We start from the raw sequence: 24,771 nt of genomic DNA, 5'->3' as shown, positions 1-24,771 counted from the left end.
AATGTCAATGCATTGAGGTAAGAGCTATAGGAATATGTACAGGGTGCTATGAGAACACAGAGATGAGACATCTTAACTCTGGTCCCTGCTCTTGGGTTAAGAGTTAAGGGGAGTTAACAGAGTTAAGAGAGCTTTCTGAAAGTGGTTATGTCTACCCAAGAATGAGTAAGAGTTAGTGAAGCAGTTAGGGGGAAGACAAGGGTATTACAGGCAGAAAGAACATATATGCAAATATTTGAAGGTGTGACACAGGGGTTATCTGGAAACTGCAGATAATCTATCTGACAAGATCTAGACATGATCTAGTATTTGTCAAGGATGGTCTTGTTTTTCATCCTTAAAAGCATGGACTTTATCTTTTTAGGTATGTGTGTGTGTGTCTGTGTCTGCCTGTGTATCAGACATTAAAGATTTGCATTTTAAGTGAATTGGTTGTTGTTTTTCACAGTTCAAATGTGGAAGAGCATAATGAACTCCTTCCCATCTATCTGTTATCCAAAATCAACTTCTTTCAGCTATACTTGCACCTCCTCTCTCCTCCAAGCATAATTCCTAAAGCAAATATTTATTGCATCTGTAAATATTTCAACATGTATCTTATCTAAACGATGGATACCTTTAAAATATATGTGTAAATAATTGGATGAATCAGGTAGCAACTTGAAAGATCTGTTTGTGGAGGGTAATACTGGAGGATATGATGACTGGCAAGGTTTTAGACTCTCAGTTTGGCTTCATGTGATATGTGGGCTTTAATTTCTGAATCTTCTGAACTCCTTATGCTTAACCTGTTGGCCTCAAAAATATTGGACAGTTGCACCTCATTCCTGTAGTAATTGGTTACACGCTCTTATTTGGAATAAGCATGATGAATACCTCTCCACTCAGCTCCATTCATACAGTCACAGATAACTGCCAAAAATCAATAGCAGAAGAAATATGAAGAGGCCATCCCAGCATTAAGAGACATTCCTATTAGTTGAAGTAAACCAAATGTTCTCTCTTGCAGCCAAACCATTTTCCACCAAAAACTGAACTGTATGTAAACAACTAATGTCAAACATCCACTATAAATTTTTGACATAAAATTTCGACCATCATAATTTTAACATCCAGTATTGAGATGCAAAAAAACTAATGTAAGTTGAACTTCTCTTAGATTAAGTTCTATTAATATTTTAAATGTTATCAAATAGTAGTTACTAATGGACAGAATAAATAAAATACTGTATTACCATATGGCAAGTATCCCTCCGAAAAAAGCAGCAGGGGACATTTCTTATCTCACAGTTTCTATAGGGGGGCCTTCGACTTCTGGTTATCAGGCCACCACCAGTGTTTGAGTGGGGCTGCCGTCCCATCTGAGGCTCAGCCTGGGATGGATCTGCCTTCAGGCTCACGTGGTTGTTCGCAGCACTCAACTCTCTGCGGGCTGTCGGACTGAGGGCCTCAATGTGTCGCTGGTTGTTGGCTAGAGCCTGCTCTTGGCTCCTTGCCATGTGGGCCGTCCCCAAATGACTTCCTGCTTCCTACAAGCCAGCAAGGAAAAGTCACCCGGTGAGATGGGCTCTATACTTTTTCAAAACACTTTATTCATTCATTTCTGTTTTTGGCTGTGCTAGGTCTTCGTTGCTGCGCAGGCTTCTCTCTGGTTGTGGTGATCAGGGGCTACTCTCTCTTGCGGTGCACAGTCTTCTCACTGTGTGGCTTCTCTTGTTGCAGAGCACAGGCTCTGGAGCTCGTGGGCTTTAGTAGTTGCAATTCCCAGGCTTCAGAGCACCAGCTTAATAATTGTGGCACACAGGCTTAGTTGCTCTGCAGCTTGTGGGATCTTTCAAGGGACACGGGTTCCTTCCCTGGTCTGGGAAGATCCCATACGCCATGGAGCAACTAAGCCAAGGCTCCGCAACTGCTGAGCCAGGGAGCCTTAGCTACTGAAGCCCACACGCCTGGAACCTTTGCTCTGCAGCGAAAAAAGCCACCTCAGTGAGAAGCCTGCGCACTGCCATGAAGAGTAACCCCAGTGCCTGTAACTGGGAAAAGCCGGCATGCAGCAACAAAGACCTAGCACAGCAACCAACTCCCACCCCTCAAAGAATCTTTTTAAAAAATATGGTGGAGATGGACCTTGAGCAAATTATTTAACTGCTCCAAGACATAATTCCCTATAAACTGGATGCTCATAATACCTATTATAAAAAGGATTATTGAGTATTAAGTGAAGTAATGTATTTAATAGAGCTTAGTACAGTCTTCACATTGTAGCTGCTCTGGCACAATTACTTCCTCCAGAAAAGGAAGAAACGTCAGGTGACAGATTTGAAAGGGGATACTGTGCCTCTCCCCAAAAAAATAAGGAAGGAAAGAAGGTAGCTTTTTAAGTATCTTTCAAATTCGTAGTATCCTGAACATTTCAGATAAACAAATGTTTTTCAAGCACTTGATAGACTCCTGTAACTCACCTTTCCTGTTTAGCCAGTCTACAAACCCTCCAGTCTCTCCCCGGTTTCCTCATTTTGTCCTGGCTTTATATCAGGAAAGGGGCCTTCTCAGAATATAATGCAAGTTAAAGATGAAAGGTGTCATAGAACTTTATCTCCGAACAGAATAATGGACCTCTCAATGACACATCCTCCTTAATATAGAGATCATAATGACTCGTCAAAAAGCTCACACAGTGAAGTGCTTGAGAACTGCTGCTTAGTGTCAGAGCTTCCTCACTGTGAGATTATCCCATTTTAGTGCCTGTGACCTTAACAAAGAGCCTCCAAATGAATGGTTCTGGAAGTTATCCCACGAATGTAGTTTGTCCCATGCTTACATATGATGGTACCTGTCTTTTGTGTAGTTTTTGCTCTGATGTTACATTTCTGAAAATAAATGTAATTATTGTTAATGTGCTTGTGTTTCCAGAATACATTAAGATGGCAGATCACTACGTGCCTGTGCCAGGAGGCCCCAACAACAACAACTATGCAAATGTGGAGTTAATTCTTGACATTGCTAGAAGGATCCCAGTGCAAGTAAGACATGCCAGCATCTCCTTGAAAACCAAATTCAGCCTTTAAAAAAAAAACTTTTTAAATTGGAATATGTTTGATTTAAAATGTTGTTAGTTTCTGCTGTACAGCGAAGTGAATCAGGTATCCATAGACATATATCCACTATTATGTTTATGTTTTGGAGAATAAAACATATTCTCAATTTTATGTCAGTTGCTTCATCTGCAAATATTTTCTCCCATTCTGAAAATTGTGCTTTCACCTTGCTTATGCTTTCCTTTGCTGTGCAGAAGCTTTTAAGTTTGATTAGGTCCCATTTGTTAATTTTTTGTTTTTATGTTCATCACTCTAGGAGGCGGGTCAAAAAAGATCCTGCTGCGATTTATGTCAAAGCGTGTTCTGTGTTTTTCTCTAAGAGTTTTATAGTGTCTGGCCTTTTGTTCAGGCCTTCCACTGTTTTTTAGATTCTTTCCCCATATAGGTCATTATAGATTATTGAGAAGCGTTCCCTGTGCCAAATTCAACCATTTTACAATTAGGCACAAGGGGATAGCCAGTGAAGAAATTTTGATTTTATATAAAGCACCTTTTCCGAACCTTGATAAGAGCCTTTACATTGGGATATACAGAGAGGGAAAAGAAAGATGAGAAGAGTGGAATGAGTCACCATGAAGTAAACATAATCTAAACAAGAGGTTTGTAAGGGTCTTTCAGAGATTATGCTATCCATTTCACCTTCAAACCTCGCAGTAAGTGAAAGTTACCTATTTCCAATGAAATACTCTTAGTCTAGAATACAGTAGTGTAGAAGGTTTTTTCTTCTCTATCACATTGTTGCAGAGAGTTTAGGGTAAGTGTCTTAAAGGCCAAAGAGGGAAAAACTTGAGATTTGTTTGGCAGTATAACCACTAGATATAAAGGTGGAGTTGGGTGGCCAAAATAATGCAATCTACAAAAGAAAACCAGCATTTCTAGAAGAGGCTCTGTAGAGTGTAGTTGAAAGGCTATGAACTGACTTTCCTGAAGAGCAACAATACCAGCTGGATCTTAACATCAATTTCAACTTGTTTTTGATGTCTTCAGAGGTTTTACCACAGTCGACTGCTTATTGTTGTTCTGTAAAAAGTTGGCCAAGAATCAGGCATAAAATCTGAATTAAGCATTAGGCTGCTATGGCGCTATTGTACCTCATGAAGTACGGCCAGTCTTGGTTAGAAAGGAATACAGTTGAATCGTGTTCTTTTTACTGTGAATTTTAAGAATGAATCATATTGTGTTCCCTTGTAGGCAGTTTGGGCTGGCTGGGGTCATGCTTCTGAGAATCCCAAGCTCCCAGAACTTCTTTTGAAAAATGGCATCGCCTTCATGGGTAAGCCTTTCTGATGTACTCTTCCTGTTTTTCCGTTTCTCTCTGTCATTTTGGTCCATATTCCCTCTCTATATTTTGATTTTCTTCTGTTTAACACATACTAGGCTTTTTTCATCATGTACTGGACTTTTATTTTTCATCAGTCAGTAACTCTGAGAGTAACCTTCTTCTTCGTTTTCTTTTTTTCCTACCATTATCACTTCTTACATTTTGTATCTTGATTGTGTTCTGTCCCTGGGTTCTTTTCTATGAGATATGGAGGAGGCTCTGATAACTGGCCTTTAAAAACTTTGTCATTAACCTTAAGAAAACATGTGGAGAAAGGACCTATTTTTATGTAGAAAAGATGATTGAATTCTTAGGCTACCCTGGCAGTGTGCCCTTAGATATGAATCGGTACCTTCACATTTAAGCATATAGGTTATATTCCTGTAAGTGAGGGTTATTTTTTCCTGACTTTTCTGCTCTCCTATAGAGAGAGAAAAATCAAGGTTATATGATGGTAAGTGTTTCTGTCTTTGTCTCAACAATGATGATTATGCTTTGTAAAGCCTATTAATGATAAATCTCCCTTTGGGGTTTCCCTAAGTCCAAGGAGAGTATAATATTTTGACTTGAACCCCAAAACTTTATTGTCCTTATTTCAGGATAATCATAAAAAAAAGAGAAGATGACTTTGTTAATCTGGTAGAGTTGGATCATGAAGGATGATTTGTCAGGGATTTAATTCAGCATACATTTTCATATATTGAATTCTCTCTGTGTGTAAAAATTTGCTACATTAGGTTCTATAAAGGATACAAAGATGAGCCAAAACATAGTAGTGCCTGTAATCAAGTTTCTGATATGGATAATATGCGATGTGGGGGATACAAGACAAATACAAAAACAATTATATGAAAGACAAAATACTTGGGAAAGAAACGAGGCCAAAATGTTACAGTCAGGATTCTTTTCTTGTTTTGGTTTTAGGTCCTCCAAGCCAAGCCATGTGGGCTTTGGGGGATAAGATTGCATCTTCCATAGTGGCTCAAACTGCTGGTATCCCAACTCTTCCATGGAGTGGCAGTGGTAAGAAATTTTATTTCTTGTTTATATCTTAAAGTGCAGAAAACCTCAGTAGGGTATTTAGGACTGTGGCTGGGGGCTTAAGCCTGCTTTAAAATGTATTAAATATTTGACAAGAAATAGAATCCAAGTTGATTGATTGGTAGCTTGTATCTCCTGGCTTAATTGCTGTATCTATGATTCTGTCATGTCTTAAGCATATGCGTGTTGTCAGGCCCAAGAGCCTCTTCCATCTTTGTCAAGGGGAGTGCTAACCTTTGCTCCTTTCATACAGCATTCTATCATGGCTTAAGAATGTAAATTTTGTACTAGGTTCAGAGATGCTAAACGGTAATGTAAATGATCTTGGGACTTAATTTGGAAAAACTCTGAGAAAATTCATCTGCTTCTGTGGATTCAGATCTATGCTAGGATAGATCTTTCTAGGCTAGGATCTTCTTCAGAGATGGTCTTCTTAGGTGGAATAGACCTTTGAACTTGCCTGGGCGATGATTGAAATCACTAAGAAAAAGCTAAAACCCACTTACTCAGATATTTGCCTGCCAATATTTTCTTTCTTTCTTTTTGTTTATTCAGTCTTTATATTTTGAAAATTTTTATATTGGTGTATAGTTGATTAACAATGTTATGTTAGTTTCAGGTGTACAACAAAGTGATTCAGTCATACGGATCCATGTATTTATTCTTTTTTGGCCAGTATCTTCTTAATGTGAGCCCACAATCTGTTGACGATTTGTTTTGCCTGTTTAATACCATTCAACCACTCATTTGCCCTGAAAACTGAGGTCAATAACCAACCTTTTTTCCAAGCATGCAGAAGCCTGAATTTTTTCTAAAAATGATTTATTCTTGACAGATCCCTTAAAGAGTGCCATGTGGATTATTAGAGCTGACAGTGCTATGAACTGGTTTTCGGTCCTCAAGCACAGGGAGCAGACACACACTAAAATCTCTTACAGATGGGAACTACCCTTGTCTTGAGTCTGAACAGATTTGAACTCTTGTTCCTCTAGCTCTCCAGGGGAATTGCAATATTCTTTCCAGACCTGCTGGGTCAAACAGTTTAAAAGAAAAGGTTGAGTTTGTTCTTGTTTGAATGGAGAGGCTGTACCATTCCCCTTGTGGCTGAGTACAGGGACAGTCAGGAAGCTTGGAGTCATGACTCTGCTGAGGCCAATAAAACCGCCATTTCCATTTCCAAGGGCTCATAAAGATTGAATTATTTCTCAGACCTCTGGCCCTGGAGCAGGCCTGAACACAGAAATCGAAGACACTTTGCTTGCTGAGTTTCTGTGAGAAGTCTGGCATGCTTTTTTTGTTTGTTTGTCTTGTATGCAGGTCCTTGCGTTTTTGTTTGTTTGTTTTTTTAAGTTGCTGCCTATTATCTCTGTTGACTTTTTCCAGCATCAGAACCCAAGTGGCCAGATCTTGATATTAGGTAAATCCTGCTAACTCCAAGGATTGATCAGGGTTTTATGGTATTCTTCTTTCTCACATCTACCCTCAAGTTTGAATAAATATGAAAGCATTTTAAAGAAGGTGTAAGAAGAGAATCTACAAGAACAGAAATTCTTGTAGCTGCTTTTAAGTCACTGTTATCTATTGCAGGTCTTTGTGTGGACTGGCACGAAAATGATTTTTCAAAACGGATTTTAAATGTTCCTCAGGAACTATATGAAAAAGGTTATGTGAAGGATGTGGATGATGGGCTGAAGGTAGGTTACTAACTCTGGGGCATGATCATGTTCAACGGACCAATTATAGTCCCAAATATGGGGATTTGGAGCCTGGTTTATGATATATATCCATGATAGTGTTAGGGTTGTAAGACCAGGAGATGTGGTTTATGTAATAGAATGAGGAAGTGACCTACATTTCACAAAAACAATTTAAATTTGTTTTGAAGCAAGCTACTCACCTGGACAGAACACTTCTTAGGTGGTTAAATCATAGCTTTAAGGAGGTCCTGATTCTTTCTCCACCACCTGTTAGAGTGTGTGTTTGGTGGAGTTAGGGGCAAACCACTTTTTTGCCCCGCTTGAGTAGGGGCAAACCGCTTTTTTGCCTTGCTTGAGTTCAGAACCAAGAACCGTGTGTGTGGGTGTGTGTCTGTGTGTGTCTGTGTGTGTGTGTGTGTGTGTGTGTGTCTGTCTGTCTGTGTGTGTCTGTGTCTGTGTGTGTCTGTGTGTGTGTGTCTGTGTCTGTGTCTGTGTGTCTGTGTGTGTGTGTGTGTATATATGGTGGAGTTAGCCAAGAACCCTGGCAGACAGAGATCAAAATGTCAGCTTTAATACGAACAGATATGGTGATGAAAATGTCTTAACTGTGCAGCAGCAATCAGATTCGTAAAGTGAATGTCAGTTAAGCAGGGTCAGTCACTGGTTACTGGCAAGGTGAGTAATCACAGAGACGGCTCTTGCCATTCGGTTTATTGTATGACTGAGAGCTGAGAAAGAACATGTGTGCTGTGTAGTGGGCTGATCTCAGAGGGGAAAAGGCTGAGCTATACATGCTCAGTTTCTCCTTCCGAACTGACAGATCAGAGTTCATTCTTTTTCCTTTGGAGAGGAGTGAGGGAGGGAGGTGATAGAGGCTGAAACTGTTCTTCTGATTATTGTCTGTCCATGTAGAAACATGCACCGAAGCAAAAGGAGATGTTTTCTTCAACATTATTTTTTCTTTCCTTCACAGTCCCCTCCAGTTCTTTTTCCTTTCACTTTTTGACTAGTTGGAAGTGTCAGTTATGCCACCAGGGAGATGATCAAAGAGCTATTTTAGAAAAGCAGCTACTCATGTTTGACTCATCTGCAATAAATTCAAGAGGAACACTGAATGTTCGACTGATTTTGCCCTGTTGCTTGCATTTCAAGTTAAGCATCCTGTAACCTCCTTAATAGGAAGAATTAATATTTCTAATTGAATTGCTGATGTATATTCTATTTGCTATAATTTGCAAGAGTAGAAACCCGTTGTAGGGAATTAGCTATATTGCTTATCAGTTAAAATTCCATTTTTTCCTTGTTATAATTATAAACATAAAATTTTTGCCAGCCTATTTTGGTTCATAGATTCATTTAATGACAGTCTTTATTAATAGGTTCCCATAACTATAACTATTATGATAGTTATAAAATTAGGGTCTTACCATATATATTATTTTTATAATCCAAGATTTCTTCTTCCTATATATAAGAATTTTCCTCATGGCATTAAAATTTTTCTTTAAATGGATGACCTTTGTCTAGAACTTACGTATGTATTTTAAAGGCCTGCCTTGTTCTTATATCATGTGGGCTTCTGTTTTTTGTCTTTCCCACATTTCTGCCTGCTTCTTTAATCATTTATCACCCAGGGACTGAGTTCATGCTGATTTTGCTTGTAAGCATAGAAGTTAAGAGAATTTAGAAGAAATGGGACTATGAAGGATTTTCATGCCTAAAACTATTGACAAAAATTAAAATTTGAAATGGTCTTTTTCTGGTGACACATTTTTTAGATGTTTTTATAATGTAAACTGTATAAGACTGGAATGTTTCAACAAAGGAATGACTCAGTTATTTTAAACTTTTGGTTAACTTTTCCCCAATCTGCTTTTTGTCTTAGCTACAATATGGATATCTTCCATATTATTACATGTAAAGGCTACCTCAGACCTTTTAATAATAGCATAGTAATCTAATAAATATGTATATCTTGACTTAATAGGCTCCTTACTTAATGGGTATATAATTAAATATTCAAAAAGTTTTGGGATCATCTCAAATCATCTGTAAATTTGAAAAGCACATATAGAGCATTTGTTTAAAATTAGTTTTCTGACTATTAATGTTTTGGTATCTTGTTATTTTTATCTTTTATAAAAAATCGAGTGAGAAAAAATTTCTGGATATGTGAGAATCCTGGTTTGTTGAATCTTCTATGTTGTCAGAAGATCAGAAGCTGTGCTGAGGTGGTCAGCTTATATTAAGTGAACTACCTGTGGTTTTTTTGTCTTTTTTAAAGATAAAAGTTATGGAACGAAGAAAATGTACAGTTTGGTAAATATTTAAGAAATAAAATAAAAATTATGGTTAAGGCACAAATTCTTGCATATTATAAGAAATTCTGATAATACAGTAATATATAGAGTAAAAAGTGAAAGTTTATATCTACTCATCTTCCCTTTATAAATCACCAGTGGTGGACAATCTAGACTTGTTTTTTTGTACTTACATATGTAAGTGTATGAATGTATACATAATTATATATATATATCTCTTAGTTTTACTTTGTTTTTGACTTATATGGGATTATTTTAGATTGAACCATAAAAAATTGCCAATATAGAACCACTTTTTACCTACCAAAAAATACAGTTTCTTTTGGGACTTTTCTGGTGGTCCAGTGGTTAAGAATCTGCCTTGCAATGCAGGGGACTTCATTGGGATCCCTGGTCAGGGAACTTAGGGCCCACGTGCCACAGAACAACTGAGCCCCCACACCACAGCCAGAGAGTCCGTGGGCCACAGTGAAAGACCCCACGTGCCACATCTGAGACTCATCACTACTGAATAAATAAAGAAGTATTTTTTTAAAAAAGACAAACACAGTTTCTTTTGGATCCAACCCATTACTACAAATACTATTCTGGTACTTCTTTTCTCATCTAATACCGTATCTTCAGGATCTTTCTATTTTAATGTGTATATTAATAGACCTACCAGGTGACAACATTTTTTTAAAGGGAGAAAATGCCAGTTTTCTCCTTCTCTACTAATACCATTCTCACTTCAGTTTTTTCTCTTTCTTCTTGAAGGCAGCGGAGGAAGTTGGATATCCAGTAATGATCAAGGCCTCAGAAGGAGGAGGAGGGAAGGGGATCAGAAAAGTCAACAATGCAGATGACTTCCCTAACCTCTTCCGACAGGTGGAGTGCAAGTTGTCGTCCTTTATTTGCACTAATATGTGTATCACAGATACGTGGTTTAATTCACACTATAATTGGCATGTCCAGAAAATATTTAAACTTTTTGTCTGTAACTAATCTAATCATTCCCTGTAGCCTCTACCTACTTAGTAGCAGGGGGGAAAAAATATCAGTGAAATGTCCAATTCAGTCTAAGGTTTTATTCATTTAGCTAATTCAAGCAGTAATTATTCTCTCTTATGTAAAACTGCTCAGTTTCTCAGATAGCTCTTCCCTATATGATTTGTGTGGCTCATAGGCCTTCCTAGTAACCAGGAAGCGTCAGTACCTTCCTATGTTTGTGTGCCCTGCTTGTGCTGACATTTTGGATAAAGTATGTGGGATGGTTAATTCCTGATCTGGATGCTCTTGGCTTGGCCTCACTCAGGCTCTCTGAAATTAAGTAATACTGAAAATTCTCCAAGCTAGGCTTCAACAGTACGTAAACTGAAAACATCCAGATGTTCAAGCTGGATTTAGAAAAGGCAGAGGAATCAGAGATCAAATGGCCAACATCTGCTGGATCATAGAAAAAGCAAGAGCGTTCCAGAAAAACATCTACTTCTGCTTCATTGACTACGCCATAGCCTTTGACTGTGCGGATCACAACAAACTGGAAAATTCTTCAAGAGATGGGAATACCAGACCACCTCACCTGCCTCCTCAGAATCTGTATGCAGGTCAAGAAGCAACAGTTAGAACCAGACATGGAACAACGGACTGGTTCCACATTGGGAAAGGAATATGTCAAGGTTATATAGTTACCTTGCTTATTTAACTTACACGCAGAGTACATCTTGCGAAATGCCAGACTGGATGAGGCACAAGCTGGAATCAAGATTGCAGGGAGAAATATCAACCTCAGATATGCAGATGACACCACCCTTACGGCCGAAACTAAAGACGAACTAAAGAGCCTCTTGATGAAGGTGAGTGAGTGAAAAAGCTGGCTTAAAACTGCACATTCAAAAAACTAAGATCATGGCATCTGGTCCCATCAATTCATGGAAAATAGATGGGGAAACAGTGGAAACAATGACAGACTTTATTTTCTTGGGCTCCAAAATCACTGCAGATGGTGATTGCGGCCATGAAATTTAAAGACACTTGTTCCTTGGAAGAAAAGCTATGACCAACCTAGACAGCAAATTAAAAAGCAGAGAATTACTTTGTCGACAAAGGTCCGTCTAGTCAAAGCTATGTTTTTTCCAGTAGTTATGTGTGGATGTGAGAGTGGGACCATAAAGCAAGCTGAGTGCCAAAGGATTGATGCTTTTGAAATGTGGTGCTGGAGAAGACTCTTGAGAGTCCCTTGGACAGCAGGAAAATCAAACCAGTCAATCCTAAAGGAAATCAGTTCTGAATAGTCATTGGAAGGATTGATGATGAAACTCCAATACTTTGGCCACCTGATGCAAAGAACTGACTCATTAGAAAAGACCCTGATGCTAGGAAAGATTGAGGGCAGGAGGAGATGTGGGTGACAGAAGATGAGATGGTTGGATGGCATCACCGACTCAATGGACATGAATTTGAGTAAGCTCCGGGAGTTGGTGATGGACAGGGAAGCCTAGTGTGCTACAGTCCATGGGGTCGCAAAAAGTTGGGCAGGACTGAGCGACTGAACTGAGTTGAAAATTAAGTGAACAGGGGTTTAATGGCATCTCAGATGCAACTGAATTAGCAACTGGAAGACAAGTCAGAAGAAAGCTCAGACTGAAGCATGAAGAGACAAAAAGGATGAAAAATACATAAAAGAGCTTGTGAGAGATTATTTGCAAAGATGACCATGATAACTCTTTCCATCCCTATGTACACTTCCTTTATGGTATGATTTCGCCTTCTTCCCATAAAGAAATAGTGACTTTTTTTCCTTCCACCCTTTGAGTTTTGGTTGACCTTGTGACTTGTGTTGACCAATAGAATACAGTAGAAATGGTGACTAGTTTCAAAACCAAAGCTGCAAGTGGTTTCTGGCTTCTGCCCTTGGCCTTTTGGAATGAGCCTCAGACTCTTTAGCATAGTCTGTGCTCCTGGAAGAAGAGAGGCCACACAAAGCAGAGATGAATTGTCTCATCTGAGGCTTCCTAGACCTGACGGTTTCATCTGCACCTTTGAGACATGTACATGAGTTCATATTAAACCATCCAAGCCTAGTTAAGTTGCTAGGTGGCTAACTCCCTGAGTGGCTCCAAGCCAAGATCAGCAGAAGAACTGCCCAACTGAGCCCAGCTCAGATTGCTGTCAGCAAAATGGTTAGTGCCCCAAGTCACTGAAATTTTGGTGGTTTGGTAGGCATCAGTGGATAACTGACCTAGAAACTGATACCTAAAGGTGTAATGCTGTTTTGGCAAAAAAAGTAAACTATGTGGCATTTGCTCTGAGACTGGCTCATAGGTGAAGACTGGAAAAGATGGTAAGGAGGTTAGTAATGAAGCCTAGAGGAATGATAAAAATAACTTTCGGTGCAGGATGGAACAGAAATGAGGGGAAAGGTCACTCATGTTCTGTAATGATGAAACAGTTACCTGAGGTAATTTGGAAAGCAGAGACTGTATTGAACTCGTAGATCTACTTAAAGAGATCTTTTTAGATAAACTGTTAAAAGTTATCTGTTGAATGCTTATGATTGTTTTTTAACTATAAAAAAAAGTGAACTAAAAAAGGTGTTCCAAACTTGTTGAGTTTAAAAATAGAACTGTTTCTCATTACCGATCTCTCTGGTGCTGGCAAAAAATTTTCAAAGTAAAAAAATGACTTCAGAGTAGAGGCCAAATCAAGAGTGCCTGGGAGATCCTTTAAGACCTCAGAAATAATTTAAGAGCTAGGAAAAAAAGGGCTTCTAAGATTTTTTTTTTTTTGATGGAGCAAAGGTGTTTTAATCAACATGGTGTGGGCATATATACTGTCTTACAAGGTAGTTATTCTCAGCAAAGATAAAGATTAAAATTCCAGACTTACAAAACATAGGTGATCCATATTAAAGAGAGAGAGAGTTGTAAACAATCACTTTTACCTTATGGTTCACAAGAAGGAGGAGGGTACTTACCACTGTATAGAAACACTAATGAAGGAAATGCCTGGATTCCTCAGTCCTGGGAGAGGCTTGTCTCTCCTCTTAATTCCTGAGTATTCAGGAATTAATAAGGAGCAGAGAATTCGTGACAGATCCAAACAGCACACAGGAAGCCTCCTGTTAAATGCTTCCTGACAATTCCCCCTATTTTATTATATTTGTAAAAAAGGTCTTGACCAAATGAGTTTGGTTAGTATTAACCAACCTTATAGAAAGCTGACGGTAAGCAACAAATATAATTATCAAGACAATCACCAGAGTTATAGTTCCAGACCCAACACTGTGGGTAATACTTTGAAACCATCCTCATGGGTCTAGCCTGGATAATTTGTTCAGCTAAAGTTTCCAAATTAGGGGAATAGGGCAGATTTTTAGAAAAAGTTTTAAAGATTTTCTTTTGCAGTAATTGTACATTCAGAGAGGCATTATCATGTATATTTTGTAAATGAAATTTGGTTTGTTCCCAGTTGTAGGCACTATGATTGAATTGAACAGGAGTAACACAAAACTGAGTAGCTTAAAGAAATAGAGGAGTTAATACAAGTATATCGTTTGCAATTAATACAAGTTACAGAACGTAAGTCTTATTAAATTTTAAATTTTCTATGGCTATAACAAAAGGAAGTGGGACACAGGCCTGTATAAAATATGACTGATTATAGTGAAAGAAATAGTTACTATGACCACGACTGGTCCCTATGAAATGTCCGGTCCAAGTCCCAAGTTCTTCCGTGCTCTGGTGCTCGCAGCAAGTTTCCAAATGGCCCATTGTTCAGGCCCACCCTGTCCTTTGTCATAGTAATGTTCCATCGTAGTGTCAGTGACCTTCCATATCACACAGTGTTGTTAATATCCTCTGAGCAGTCAGATAACCACATACCATGGGGTCCCCAATCAACAATTGTATGATTAGCCACAAACATTGATTTTCTTGATTTGGCTTGACATTTGTCCCAATGAACAGGAGTATAAGTTTTTATAAGTAAACCCTTTGCATAATGTTCTTTGTTCTTTCCCTAACTCTTTCCCTAAAGTGTCAGTAGTATAAACATGGTTTACAGACAAAGAAAGGGCAGTAAATAATCCAAGCAATGTCTGAAAGTCCTCTTTTGGAGGCAGGACGAAAGCCCAAGTTTGTCGGCCGACATTTATGCACAATTTTGCTTGGCCCATGCACAAGGAAAGGACTTCATAGCCTAAAGAAATGTTAATTAGTTTTCTTTCCTCCCCAGGGTGTGAGGGCCCTTTCATGTACTAGGGAGAAGGTGTATGTGTAGAGTCATTAGTTGAAACAATTGGTCCTCTCTCTGTCCATTCGACCACCGGCCTCAGTAGGCCCTGCGGTCACTCCGTCCGATCTGCCAAGTGTACCAGGCTCCTGTTCGGGCGCCACTTGTTGAGGTCCTTTAATGGACCGGAACCTGGTGGTCCGGAGTCGACCGATAAGAAAGTAAAGGAGAGAGAAAGAGGCTGATATTCCTTGGTTTATGCAGAAAGCCAATAAAGCCCCTCCACGGGGCTTGCTCTGTTCACGAAGGCCTCAGGGACCCTCTCGATGGGGTGAAGGTGCAGAGTGCCTTCTCAAGAGGGTCTTAGAAGCCCAGGCAGGAAAGTGAACTCAGAGAGCCTCTGTGCTCCAGGGAATCAGCCTGAAAAAGAGAGAAAGGGAGAGAGAGAGAGAGAGAGAGAGAGACAGACAGACAGACAGACAGACAGACACGGGGACCAGAGCTCTGATGGAGCAAAGGTCACTTCTAAGAATTTTAAAAATGTTGTCCCACAGCAGCCTGACATGCCCAAGGTATAGAGGTCTGTACAGAAAAGTTATGGATATGTTTTTGGGGCAAGAAGTGAATTTTCAGTATGATTCATGGGAGACTCATAAACTTTTCAAGATACTTATATTGATGAATGTACCGTGACAGAGACAGTTCAAACTTTAAAGAGGCCTCAGAACTTTCAATTTCCTATTAATAGGAAGCAGACTGGGAAAGTAGTTCAGCTGTAAACATTGGTCATTTCTCGTAGTAAGGGAGATTTTTCTGGACCCCGGAGGGCTGCTAAGAGCAGAGGGGAGGCATGGATTAGGAAGCCAGTCCCTGGGGTCAGAATTGGACCACAGAGAAAAGCAAAACAAATTCCATGCCTGTGGAGTAAGGAAACCTGACAACATCTACCCATCTGGACTTCAGAATTGGTGTGGACCAGTGACTGTTAATGTGCCTCCTATTGCTTCTTCTTTGAACTGGAGTATTTTTTTTAATCCCAGTCTCATAATTAAATGTTGAAAGTGTTGGGGACAGATAATTTGTCTTTTTAGTTCCCAGATCGTTGCAAAAATAGGAGGAGCTGCACCCAAGAAGCCTCTTTTGCTTGTGGACATGACTTGTGACTCATGGGAAAATGGACCTCAGGCCTGATGCCATGATTGGATGACTTTGGGGGTCTTGGGAGGGGGTGAGTCTGTTTTTGCATGTGGGAGGTATGTGAATTACTGTGGCCAGAGGGCAGACCATAGTAGTTTGTTTGCAGAGATGGCTGCGATAACTCTTCCCATCCTTGTATGTATATCCCTTGGCAGTGTGACTTTGGCTTTTCTCTCATTAAGAGATGGCATCTCTTTTCCCACTCCGAAAGCAGAGACATGACTTTGCCAACAAAGGTCTGTCTAATACAAGCTATGGTTTTTCCAGTAGTCATGTATGGATGTGAGAGTTAGAATATAAAGAAAGCTGAGAGCCAAAGAATTGATGCTTTTGAACTGTGGTGTTGGAGAAGACTCTTGAGAGTCCTAAAGGAAAGATTCTGTTGGCTGGTGGGTCTATGGAGCCTCACCTGGAACAGCTCATCTCTATTGCATGTGACCTCTCACCCTCCAGGAGGCTAAACCAGGCCTACTGAACTGAATCCACCACCCAAAGATTCTGAACTGAATCCTAAAGGAAATCAACCCTGAATATTCACTGGAAGAACTGATGCTGAAGCTGAAACTCCAATGCTTTGGCCACGTAATGTGAAGAACTGACTCATTTGAGAAGACCCTAATGCTGGGAAAGTTTGAAGGCAGGAGGAGAAGGGGATGCCAGAGGATGAGATGGTTGGATGGCATCACCAACTCAGTGGACATGAGTTTGAGTAAGCTCCAGGAGTTGGTGGTGGACAGGGAAACCTGGCGTGCTGTAGTCCATGGGGTCACAAAGAGTCGGACACTACTGAGCGACTGAACTGAACTGAACTAAATCTTAGCTGGCCTTGTGGCTTGCTTAGACCATTAGAATGTGGCCAGAGTGGTATTGTGTAAGTTCTGGAGGCTAGTGCTTGTGTAGCCTTGCAGCTCTGTCTTCACTCACTTCTTAGAGCACTGCATTGAAGAAGGCCTGGTTTAGCCTACTGGAGGGTGAGAGGTCACATGCAATGGAGATGAGGTGTTCCAACTAAGGCTCCATAGACCCACCAGCCAACAGTTGACACAAACCATCAGGTATTTGAATGAGACCATTCAGCCCCACTCAAGTCACCAGATGATGGTATGCACATTGAGTGACTGCAGGCACCACCAGAATTGCCTAGATGAGCACAGCATCACAAGCAAAGAAAATGGTTGGTGTCCTAAGCAAGCCACTGAGTTTTGAGGTGACTTGTTATGTAACAGAACAGAGCATAAGAGATTTGGCACATAGAAGACAGTGAAATCATCTAACATTACATACTTTGAGTCTCAGAGGAGAAGAGAGAGGAAACAGAGCAGAAGCAATGTTTGAAGAAATCACGGAATGGGAACAATATTTGAAGCATCGTTGCATCGTGATTGTCCTCAGTCATCATGTCCAAGTCTTTGTGACCCTTTGGGCTGTACCCACCATGCTCCTCCAGCCATGGGATTCTTCAGGCAAGAATACTGGAGTGGGTTGCTATTTCTTCCTCCAGGGGCTCTTCCTGATCTAGGGGGTCAAACCCATGTCTTCTGCATTTCAGATGGATTCTTCACCTGCTGAGGCATTGGGGAAGAGACAATGGTTAAGAATCTTTCTGAACTAGTGAACTAATGGCTCAGAATTTCTTGAAAAGATATCAAGCTAAGACTCAAAAACCATGATGGACCCTGCAAGGAGAAGTACAGAGAAAACTGCATCTAAGCTTATCAGAGTAAATCTGCCACCTCACTCCCCAAAAAAAGAGAAAATCCTAAAGCAGATGGAAAAAACAGATTACTTTCAAAGGAGTGACAGTAAGATTGTTAGCTCTCATCTCAGTAGAAACCAGAAAACATTGGGGTATCTTTAAAGTGCCGAAAGAAAATAATTGCTAGTATAGAATTCTGTATCTAATGGCAGTATGCTTCAAAACTGAAGATGAACGTTCTTTGACTATAACAATACTGTATATAATGTAATGTGAACCAGGAAAGTTTTTCGTCTGGAGCAAATTGTACATTTGGCTGTTTGGAATTAATGGTAATACTTTGCCCTTCTGTGGAATTTGTGTGTGTTTTCATAATATTTTGTTCTTTGCCCTTGTAACGTGTTTATGTATCCATCAGTTAATATTAGTGATATAATTCAGAGTACAGTATCTTAAGAATAGATGAGGGTATGCTCTATATATATATTTTTTTTTTTTTCTTTTTTTTGTATTTCTAACATGGTCCCTGACACTTCCAGGTATTTATTTGCCTATTGAAGTGGAAGCAGCTTATCAAAATAGGGAAGTACTTACCCCTTAAGAATTTGTCCTATTTTCTTGTCTAATACAGGTTCAAGCTGAAGTTCCTGGATCTCCTATCTTTGTCATGAGACTAGCTAAACAGTCTCGTCATCTGGAGGTGCAGATCTTAGCAGATCAGTATGGCAATGCTATCTCTTTGTTCGGTCGTGATTGCTCTGTGCAGCGCAGGCATCAGAAGATTATTGAAGAAGCTCCTGCCGCTATTGCTACTCCAGCAGTATTTGAACATATGGAACAGGTATCTATGTGAAAAGCTCTAAGTTTTGTTTTCTTGCACAGAGCTACTACTCATTTAATTCATATGCCCAACTGAGAATAGTGGAATATCAGGCAATGATTCTGGATAACTGATAAGTTCTACCCTTCAAGAGGGAGAGGACATAGATATATCTATGGCTGATTCATGTTGATGTATGACAGAAACCGACACAATATTGTAAAGCAATTGTCATCCAATTAAAAGTACATTTTAAAAAGTATTCTTTACCTAGAGGAGAAATAAAAATTCCGCTTTTCTCCCTCTAGTAGAGATGCCAGTGAACACTACAAACTCTAAATTACTTAATGCTTTTGACAAAAAATTTCAGTGTACTATTTTGAGAAGGGATTAAGAAATGTTTGGGGATCTTTAATCTTATTGTTTGGTTCTTTAATAAGTGTGTGATAAGCTGGTGGTTAAGCTGGAAGTTCCGTTTTCTAGATTGATTATCCCTCAGTCTTCAGATGCATTTATTCAAGTCCTTTATCTCTTAAAAGGTACTCTAAGTAGCTTTCAAGTTTACATATTCTGTATTATTGTATGAAAAAAAAGAATCAGCAGTTTTATAGGGTCCCTTGGAATTAGCTGTAGTTTAGAAATCTGAACATGGTCTTTTTTAGAACTCAATCTTCATCTTATTGGAGATACATTTTCCATCTCTTTTTTTTCCCCCTGGATTGCCAAGAAGCTAAATATATGGTTGTCTTTGTTTTTACATTTCATTTCTACGTGTGTGTGTTTGTGTGTGTATTGAGATTTATTGTTTAACTACTGTAGTAAAGTGACCTCCAAAATACAGTGGCTCAGGGAGTTCCCTGGTGCCTTAGTGGTTAGGATCCTGGGCTTTCACTGCAGTGGCCAGGTTCAGTCCCTGGTTGGTGAACAGAGATCCTGCAAGCCATTCAGTGCGGCCAAAGATAAAAAACGAATATAAAACCCCAAAATACACATTTCAGTTCAGTTGCTCAGTCGTGTCCGACTCTTTGCAAACCCATGAATCGCAGCACGCCAGGCCTCCCTGTTCATCACCAACTCCCAGAGTTTACCCGAACTCATGTCCATTGAGTCGGTGATACCATCCAACCATCTCATCCTCTATTGTCCCCTTCTCCTGCCTTCAATCTTTCCCAGCATCAGGGTCTTTTCAAATGAGTCAGCTCTTCGCATCAGGTGGCCAAAGTATTGGAGGTTCAGCTTCAACATCAATCCTACCAGTGAACACTCAGGACTGATCTCCTTTAGGACAGACTGGTTGGATCTCCTTGCAGTCTAAGGGACTCTCAAGTGTCTTCTCCAAAAAAAAAAAAAAAAAAAGAGTCTTCTCCAGCACCACAGTCCAAAAACATCCATTCTTCGGCACTCAGCTTTCTTTATAGTCCAACTCTCACATCCATACATGACTACTGGAAAAACCATAGCCTGATTAGAAGGATCTTTGTTGACAAAGTAATGTCTCTGCTTTTTAATACGCTGTCTAGGTTGGTCATAACTTTCCTTCCCAGGAGTAAGGGTCTTTTAATTTCATGGCTGCAGTCACCATCTGCAGTGATTTTGGAGCCCAAAAAAATAAAGTCTGACACTGTTTCCACTGTTTCCCCATCTATTTCCCATGAAGTGATGGGACCGGATGCCATGATCTTCGTTTTCTGAATGTTGAGCTTTAAGCCAACTTTTTCACTCTCCTCTTTCACTTTCATCAAGAGGCTTTTGAGTTCCTCTTCACTTTCTGCCATAAGGGTGGTGTCATCTGCATATCTGAGGTTATTGATATTTCTCCCGGCAGTCTTGATTCCAGCTTGTGCTTCTTCCAGCCCAGTGTTTCTCATGATGTATTCTTCATAAAGTTAAATAAGCATGGTGACAATATACAGCCTTGACGTACTCCTTTTCCTATTTGGAACCAGTCTGTTGTTCCATGTCCAATTCTAACTGTTGCTTCCTAACCTGCATACAGGTTTCCCAAGAGGCAGGTCAGGTGGTCTGGTATTCCCATCTCTTGAAGAATTTTCCACAGTGTATTGTGATCCACACAGTCAAAGGCTTTGGTGTAGTCAATGAAGCAGAAATAGATGCTTTTCTGGAACTCTCTTGCTTTTTCCATGATCCAGTGGATATTGGCAATTTGATCTCTAGGTCCTCTGCCTTTTTAAGTAAGTGTAAATTCTGTTTCTCTCTTTCATCATAGTTCAGAGATGAGCTAGTCCCAAGGACCCTAGTTTATTGCTTTGCCATTTGGTGGTTTATTCACTCAGTCGTGTCCAACTCTTGCAACCCTATGGATGGACTGTAGCTTGCTAGGCTCCTCTGTCCAGAGGATTTCCCAGATAAGAATACTGGAGCAGGTTGCAATTTCCTTCTCCTGGATATCTTTTCAAACCAGGGATGAAACCCGGGTCTCCTGCATTGCAGGTGTTTTCTTTACTGACTGAACCACCAGGGAAGGCCATTTCCTAGAAGAGAACAGCAAACTACAGCTAGCAGGCCAAATCCAGCCTGTCACCTGTTTTGTCAACAAAATTTTATTGTAACACAGCTTGCTAATTTATTTATCCATTATCTATGGCTGTTTTATCTCTACAGTGACAAAATTGAGTCGTTTTGACAGACACTATATGGCCCACAAAGCTGAACATAATAATAATTTTTTTTAATTTAAATTTGTTTATTTTACATAGAGGCTAATTACTTTACAATATTGTATTGGTTTTGCCATACCTCAACATGAATCCGCCACGGGTGTACACGTGTTCCCCAGCCTGAACCCCCTTCCCTTCTCCCTCCCCGTACCATCCCTTTGGGTCGTCCCAGTGCACCAGCCCTAAGCATCCTGTATCCTGCATCAAAACTGGACTGGCGATTCGTTTCACATATGATATTATATATGTTTCAATGCCATTCTCCCAAATTATCCCACCCTCTCCCTCTCCCACAGAGTCCAAAAGACTGTGAACATAATTATTATCTGGCTTTTACTGAAAGTTTACCAACCCTTGTCTTAAGGTGTCATCATCTTCATTATTAAAGCTGGCCTACAAGAACTTGTTTACTTTGTAGCGTGTTGGTGGGGGGAAGAGAGGACTTGGAAGACAAGCTTGTATACCTGTGGCTGATTCATGCTGATGTATGGCAAAAACCATCACAGTGTTGTAATTATCCTCCAATTAAAATAAATTAATTAAGTGAGATCCAGAAGTTACACATCTTACTTGTGCTCACTTTTCACCGGACAAAATTCAGTTACATAATCACACCTGGCTGCATTGGCTGTTAGGAGTTGTAATTACTAGTTGAGCAGCCTTATGCTCAGCTGAAATTCAGGAGACTGTATTGCTAAATGGATGATGCAAAGTTACTGGAGGGCGTTTAACGCTCTGTATCTCAGTCTGCTCCTCTGGCTACCCATTATCCTTTCACACCCTGTTTCTTACTCTTAGAACTTACTTAGCCTTTCCCCACAGAAGACAGCTCAAGGTCTCATCCAGTTAACTATGTTCAACCCAAAGTTGAGGCTCTCTGGATGGTGTGCAGTCCTGTTATATCTGCATGTAGCTTTTTACGGAGCAGTAATCACAAATTGCCTTGTGACACCTCCTTTCGCCATATATAGTGCAGAGAAGGAACAGGATGACTCCCATTTAGAAAAAAATAGAATGAAAAACAGACAATAATCATGGTCCACAGCAGTTATCACTTTCTTGTAGGCAGGGATTGTGGTCATTTCCTGTCATGCGGTGGAGTAATTCCTCAGTGAGCCGTCTGACTCCCCTTGGTCCTGCTCTCTGAAAGTAAATTCTTTGCCCGTCTTTAAGGCCTTATTCTCTAGGATGTTCTTCCTTGTTCACCTCTCTTATGGTTGAGCTTTGGTGATCATGCCTTCTTTAGAAGAACTTTCCCAGCTCACCTCCTATCAGTGCAGGATTGGGGCCACAAAGATTACTGAGATTATCAGTCATGGGTTTGGAAAGCCAGGTTTTTGTTATGTTTAGCAATATGATTCATTCAAAACTGAGTAAGTTTCTGGACTCTTTGCTTCTAGTCAGCTTCAGGTAAGAGTAATCATACCCAAGGTTTCTCTGGACATAAGAATGTTTTCCTCTTTATTTACTACCTTCTGCATTCAGCCCTTTTTCTCTCCTCCATTCAGTAAGACTACCTCGAGGCCAGCTGAAACTACAGCAGCCGCCCTTGATCTCATCTTTGACAGTGGGTTGCTTCAAGGCAAAATTATCATCTTTGGTTTAGGGGTACAAAGCCTTTCGGTTTTTTCACATTCTGACTTTTTCTAGCCATCTTTCCTAGGGCTTAGTTGATATTTTGTTTGCATTCCAAGTTACTTTAGGAGACAGTTTACCAAATGTATGTGTGTTTGCCTCGCTGTGTGGCTTTGCGGTATCTTAGTTCCCCAACCAGGGATCAAACTCATGCCCTCTGCAGTAGACACGTGGAGTCTTCACCACTGTACTGCCAGGGAAGTCCCTCCAAATGTTTTCTTAGGCCTCACAAGGAGGTCACCAATTCTCCAGTTTGCAGTATCTGTTTCCTTGAGAGCTACTACCCTATTATTAACTCAGTATCATATACTTCAGTTTTTTTAAATAGCAACATCCTTCCTGAATTTAGTAGTTTCTGTATTGATTAGGGTACAGGTTAAGCTATTGTAGTAACGAAATCTAAAAAATACAACCACACAATAGGTTAGAAATTTATTTTTCCTTTCATTTATAACCTGAAGTGATTGGGACCGTTCTGCTCCGTGAGACCGTTTTGGGATTCAAGCTCTTTCCGTTTGGGTTTGTCACTTAGTATGTTCTCAGCTGCACGATGAGACAGGCTCGCACTGTCGTGACCACATTCCAGTCCGTAGAAAGGAAGAAGCTGAGAATAGAGGGTAAGCAGTTCCTTTTCAAAACATGAATCAGGGATTACCCTTCACCATTCCATTCTGACGTTGCATTCATTAAAACTTAGTCACTTGCTGTCAGAGTGGAAAATCTAGTCTCTAGCTGGACACTCATGTTTCTAGGAAGAATACTGGAAATACTGGAAATACAGTGAAGACTCTGCCATGGTGCTTTATCTCGCCTGCAGAAGGTGGGATTACCTATGAGCCCAAGTGGACAATACTGTTTTCACTTAGCTTTGAACTGAGTTTGTCATCCATGTGTAGGAATCTTGTGTAATAATCAAAGAGGGTGAAATTTACTCTCATCTGGCCACAAGCCTTTGGTGGTTCTTATAAACACTGGCTCTTTGAGAGGGAGAAGCTTCAGACGAGCAGTGGGCCGTCCGCTGGATCAGGTGAGGTACTTAGATGGGCTTCTCTTTCTCCTTTGAGTGTGCGGTGAAGCTTGCCAGGATGGTTGGTTATGTGAGTGCGGGGACTGTGGAATACCTCTACAGCCAGGATGGCAGCTTCTACTTTCTGGAACTGAACCCTCGGCTACAGGTGGAGCACCCCTGTACAGAGATGGTGGCCGATGTCAACCTCCCTGCCGCGCAGCTCCAGGTGAGTCACCCTGCTCTCGGCTCAGAGGGTTGCCTAGAGAAGTTTGGAATGAGGGATGCCCGCCAAACTGGCTCAACCAGCCTGTGTTAAGAGAAAAGTGCCGCCTATCCAAGTCTCGTGTGATGCTCCTCTCTTTGCTCTGGATGGCTTGGGATGTGTGGATGGGTTTCCCTGATATGGAACAATTCTGGAGTATTACTTTTTAGCCTGACACATCTGATATAAAATGTCATATTTTTGCAAGACCCTTTACAAATAATATGCTATATTCAGCTGTTTCAGTTCTGGGAAACCTTACTTTTTAATTGTCCTCTATTCCTTTTTCCTCCCTGGAGAAGGAAATGGCAACCCATTCCAGTATTCTTGCCTGGAAAATCCCATGGGACAGAGAAGCCTGGAGGGCTACAGTCCGTTGCGTCATTTTTTGAGCTTCCCTGGTGGCTCAGTGGTAAAGAATCCGCCTGTCAATGCAGGAGACGTGGGTTTGATCTCTGGTTTGGGAAGACCCCCTGGAGAAGGAAACGGCAGCCCACTCCAGTGTTCTTGCCTGGGAAATCCCATGGGGCAGAGGAGTCTGGTGGGCTACAGTCCATGGTGTCACGAAAGAGTTGAATATGGCCTAGTGACTAAACAGCAGCTTCTTTTCCCTAGTGCTACAAATTGAAGTAACTCCACTTCAGAGTGGTGGCTGAGGTTTTTCCTGGCAGGAATGTGGCAGCACACATTTATTTTTATAATGTTTAAAGTACCACTGTTAATATTATTTTCTCCATTCTGCCGAGGAAACAGATTCTATGGGAAGCAGTAATAGCTAATGATGA

The 24,771-nt window shown here is 40.4% G+C and overlaps 1 protein-coding gene and 1 non-coding gene across 3 annotated transcripts in view; one reads left to right on the top strand and one right to left on the bottom strand.

The window, feature by feature from the left end:
• ACACA (acetyl-CoA carboxylase alpha) overlaps positions 1–24,771 on the top strand; it is a 240,065-nt gene that overhangs the window by 51,245 nt on the left and 164,049 nt on the right. For both annotated transcript variants that reach the window (XM_052657738.1, XM_052657739.1), the window contains exons 6-12: positions 2,914–3,023; positions 4,290–4,371; positions 5,344–5,442; positions 7,048–7,154; positions 10,235–10,345; positions 18,214–18,423; positions 23,780–23,950. In XM_052657738.1, coding sequence (XP_052513698.1) covers positions 2,914–3,023; positions 4,290–4,371; positions 5,344–5,442; positions 7,048–7,154; positions 10,235–10,345; positions 18,214–18,423; positions 23,780–23,950 — 890 coding nt within the window. The remainder of the gene's footprint in view (positions 1–2,913; positions 3,024–4,289; positions 4,372–5,343; positions 5,443–7,047; positions 7,155–10,234; positions 10,346–18,213; positions 18,424–23,779; positions 23,951–24,771) is intronic.
• Positions 5,589–5,716, bottom strand: LOC128065760 (U6atac minor spliceosomal RNA). The gene has a single exon (XR_008201136.1). It is a non-coding gene; the product is annotated as a U6atac minor spliceosomal RNA (small nuclear RNA).

The sequence above is a fragment of the Budorcas taxicolor genome, chromosome 19 (genome assembly GCF_023091745.1).
Source record: "Budorcas taxicolor isolate Tak-1 chromosome 19, Takin1.1, whole genome shotgun sequence".
Taxonomy (NCBI): domain Eukaryota; kingdom Metazoa; phylum Chordata; class Mammalia; order Artiodactyla; family Bovidae; genus Budorcas; species Budorcas taxicolor.
This window is presented reverse-complemented; position numbering and strand designations above follow the sequence as displayed.